General features: G+C 47.1%; 1 protein-coding gene across 1 annotated transcript; it reads right to left on the reverse strand.

The window, feature by feature from the left end:
• Positions 1 to 349: 349 nt before the first annotated feature.
• LOC4332815 (heavy metal-associated isoprenylated plant protein 35) lies at positions 350 to 2,032 on the reverse strand. The gene is made up of 3 exons (XM_015777587.3): positions 1,884 to 2,032; positions 1,709 to 1,790; positions 350 to 1,593 (listed from the first exon to the last, which is right to left on the reverse strand). The coding sequence occupies exons 1-3, from the start codon at positions 1,941 to 1,943 to the stop codon at positions 599 to 601; spliced, it is 1,137 nt and encodes a 378-aa protein (XP_015633073.1). The 5' UTR covers positions 1,944 to 2,032; the 3' UTR covers positions 350 to 598.
• Positions 2,033 to 4,046: the final 2,014 nt, after the last annotated feature.

Consider the following 4,046-nt stretch of genomic DNA (forward strand, 5'->3'; position numbering starts at 1 on the left):
TTAACACTTAGTGGAATATAGCCAGTTACTAAACTTTAAACTAGAAAAAAATATAGTATATTCGTATCCATCGTTTTAAAACATTAAAATTTCAATTGTTCCTTATAGAATCTACGTAAGTTGTTATGCTTATAAAAACTAACACCCTAGTCCGCCGTCCTAGAGAAAGATGCAGCATGATGAGAGAGCCATCCTCAATCCTCATAGCTTCTCACAAAACGAAGAGATGTAGCAAGAATATTCTCTACAAAAGATAGAACCTTCTCTATCCATAGAAAAATAATTAGTACTTATAGTAGTTATGTAATCTGTTATATATATGTATATGTCTTTGCCTTATACAAAATGATAAGAGAAAAACATATATAATTTGGCGTGTCTCATTACAATTACATGCTCTAGTTAATTAGAACAGTAAGAGAGGAAGTGAAGAAAAAAAAAAGGAAAAAGAAAAAAAAAAGAAAATGCTCGGTGAAGGAGAGCTTTGACCTCTCCAATGGAGGAGAGTGTAAACAAGCTACTCTACCTCTCCTCAACTACTACTTCTCCCGGCCGGCCTGGCCTGCTAGCCGGCGGCGGCGGCGGCGGCGCGTGGCGTTCACATGACGCTGCAGGCGTTGGGGTTCTCGTCGTCGAACATGCGGTACTCGTCCTGCAGCGGCGGCGCGTGCGCCGTCCCCGGCGGGCTGTAGTAGTCGCGGTAGTAGGTGTCCGGCGACGAGTGCGGGTACGGCATGTACAGGTACGACGGCGACCACTGCTGCTGCATTGCCTGCGGCTGCGGCGACGGCGACGGCGGCGGGTATTGCTGCTGCTGCGGCGGCGGCGCGGAGTACGCCGGCGGCGGTGGGTGCTGCTGCATGGAGTACGCCGGCTCCGGCCGCGGCGCGTAGTAGGAGACGCTCGTCGTCGGCTGCGCCATGTGGTAGCTCATCACCGGCTGCGGCGCGCCGTAGTACGGGTAGGGGTAGTGCTCCTCGTGCTGCTTGTGCGCCGCCGGCGTCGGCGAGAAGTGCAGGGACCTCTCCGTCGTTGTGGCGGCGGCGGGTGGCGCGGCGTCGCCGGCGTCCTTGGGCTTGCTCTTCTCGTCCTTTGCTCCTTCGTCGTCATTGCTAGCCTCCTTCACCGCCGCCGCGGGAACGGCTTCTTTGGCGGGTTCGGCGCCAACGTCGTCGCCCTTCGCCTTCGCCTCCGGCGCCGCCTCGCTCTCGCCGCCGGCGTCCTTCTTCGCCTCGTCGCTTGGCTTCGCCTCCTGCTCCTCCTCTTTCTTCTCTGCTTCCTTCTCCGCCTCGGGCTTCTCCTCCGTCTTCTTCTCCTCCGAGCTCTCTGCCTGCGCCGCGGCCTCCTTCGCCGCCGCAGCCGCAGCATCACTACCCTTGCCGCCGTCGTCGTCCCCGGCCGGCGCAGCCTCAGGCTGCTGCGGCGCGGCCTCTATCGCCTTGACCGCCTCCGGCGCCGGCGCCACGTGCGGGTGCTGCCACGGCACGGCCTGCTTCCCGGACTTGTACAGCCTCTTGACGAGCGTGTCGCCGTCCACCGTGCCGGTCACCGTCACCTTGTGCATCGCGGCGTCCACCTTCACATCCTTCACGCCTGAAACCAAACATAAAAAAAAAAAAAACAAAGATCATCTCAGCATCCCCGAATCCGAATGCCCGCCGCCGTCGCCGGCGAAGCGCCGCCGCACGCACGCACGCGCGCCACGTACCTTCGATGCTCCTGAGCACCTTCCTGACCTTCTTCTTGCATCCGAGGCAGTGGATGGACACCCTCAGCACCACGGTCCGCAGCTGCAAAATCACCCAACCACCATGTCAGCACCGGACGAACACCTACAAAACCCCAACTCCAACCATCCACATCGGCCGGCGTCGCACGCTCACCTGCTGCTGCGCCGCGGCGGACGTCGCCGGCGCCGGCGAGACCGCATCCGCAGACGCCATGGATGGAGCGAGGCGGATTGGATGGATGGATGGATCGAGCACCGTTGGATTGGTGAGAGCCTTTCTTCGGTGGCGTTGGGGGGAGGGAGGGAGAGGCCGCGTCGGGGTGGGGCTCGTACTTATACTCGGTGGCGGTGCGGCTGCGTGTGTCGCTGACACGTGGGGCCCAGCCCCCGCCCGCCCTTCTCCTCTTTTGCAACTGTAGCGGCGGTGGTTGTTAAGGACGGGGGAGACTGTGGCGGCTGCGTGTGGGGGAATAGTCTACCGCGGAGCACTGTGACAGTAACAGTGTGATACGGAAGTGGATTTTTTTTCTCCCTTGTTTTGTACATCTCGTTTAAAAAGTTATAAAAAAAACTATTAAGATAGATCAATATATGATATATCTTTTCGCAAACATGCGAGTTAAAATTAGACTTATACTGTTCGAAACAAAAATAGCAAATTTGACCGTGAATTACGCGTTTAGTCAAATTTGTTATTTTTGTTTCTACTTGTATAAGTTGAATTTGAATTTACATGTTTATGTTTGTGAAGTGACATATCTTATATTAGTCTATTCTACTAATTTTTTTAAAAAAAATTTGTAACTTTTTAAGTGACATGAAAATAAGGGGATATCCCCTTAAGAGTTGAATTGAGTTTTCCGTGTGATACTAATATTAATATTATTACTGTTTTTCTTTAGGGGAAAACACACATGGAAATGTTCCATGTGACGTGAAAAGACGCATGAAATTTGATAGCTTTGTCAAGCAGAGCCTTAGGTCATGGATATTTTTGTTACCATGTATACGAAAATGTGTGGTAGTTTCATCGAAGACGAGTTCTAGGAGAAACGCGGACAGAGATAGGGGGTTTGACATGCATCTGGTATTCATCTTCCACATATATTCACTTGATAAGATTGTGCTCACGGACTTATCTTCCTCGATCTGGTCTCATAATTTTTCAACACTATTAACTGAAGTTGATGGTATATCTTCCTCCTCCCCCGCCATTTGTCATATTGATACCACGAGAAGTTTGGTAGGCTCTCGACTCTTGTATTCTCTTCGATTTTAAGAATTGGGGAGTCAAGCTAAATTCTCGTTGATCCGAGAAACGGTGGAATGGAATGGATTAATTGGAGTGTATCTAAAAATGAACGGGACTACCTATACATTTGTCGACAAATTTTCTACTAAAAATTTGACATATATAATTATAATACAATCATAGTGTAATTACACTGTAACTTGTATGTAATTACACTGTAACTTGCATGTAACTAAGGTGTAACTTGTATTTAAGTTTTACGTAATTTTGAATCGTTAGATCTATTACAAAATTTGTTTTGGTGAAGAAGAAAAAAATCACAGCACACACATATGTAAAAGGATTTGTTCCCACGACCTCTATTTTACTGAAATAACATGTTACCGAGAGATTATTGAAAGTTACGTACAAGTTACATTATAGTTACAGTGTAATTACATGCAAGTTACAGTGTAATTACACTATGATTGTACTGTAATTACATCTGACAAATTTTTGGAGGAAAATTTGTCGACAAATATATAGCAAATTCGAAATGAACTAGAACCTAGAGTTAGGTTATACCTAATACATAGCACCACCACTACCAATTTGTTTCCCTACTACATAGCACCACCACTATCAATCTTTTGGGCTTCACGCACATATTGCCTTCCATTTACAAACTCTGCCTTCGTGTTGTATATTTATATTGATGTTGATGAATTTAGATAGATATATATGTCTAGATTCATTAACATCAATATAAATATGAAAAATGTTAGAGTGACTTACATGGTGAAACGAAGGAAGTAACACACACACACACACACACACACACACACACACACACACACACACACACACACACACACACACACACACACACACACACACACACACACACACACACACACACACATATATATATATATATATATATATATATATATATATATATATGAGGGTAAACTAGAGAAGATCAACTATGTTCTCTGTCCATGAATTAATATAAAGGATTCTAGATTCATTAGAGAGATTAAGGATGAAAAAATATTAAAATGACGCTTCTTAAATGGGAGATAA

This window comes from Oryza sativa, chromosome 3 (assembly GCF_034140825.1).
Source record: "Oryza sativa Japonica Group chromosome 3, ASM3414082v1".
NCBI lineage: Eukaryota > Viridiplantae > Streptophyta > Magnoliopsida > Poales > Poaceae > Oryza > Oryza sativa.

Excerpts from the sequence above, each read along its gene's own strand:
- LOC4332815 (XM_015777587.3), bottom strand. The coding sequence starts at position 1,943 with ATGGCGTCTGCGGATGCGGTCTCGCCGGCGCCGGCGACGTCCGCCGCG. Across the intron at positions 1,791-1,883 it reads CCGCCGCGGCGCAGCAGCAG|CTGCGGACCGTGGTGCTGAG; the intron begins GTGAGCGTGCGA and ends GTGATTTTGCAG. Across the intron at positions 1,594-1,708 it reads GGTGCTCAGGAGCATCGAAG|GCGTGAAGGATGTGAAGGTG; the intron begins GTACGTGGCGCG and ends GTTTGGTTTCAG.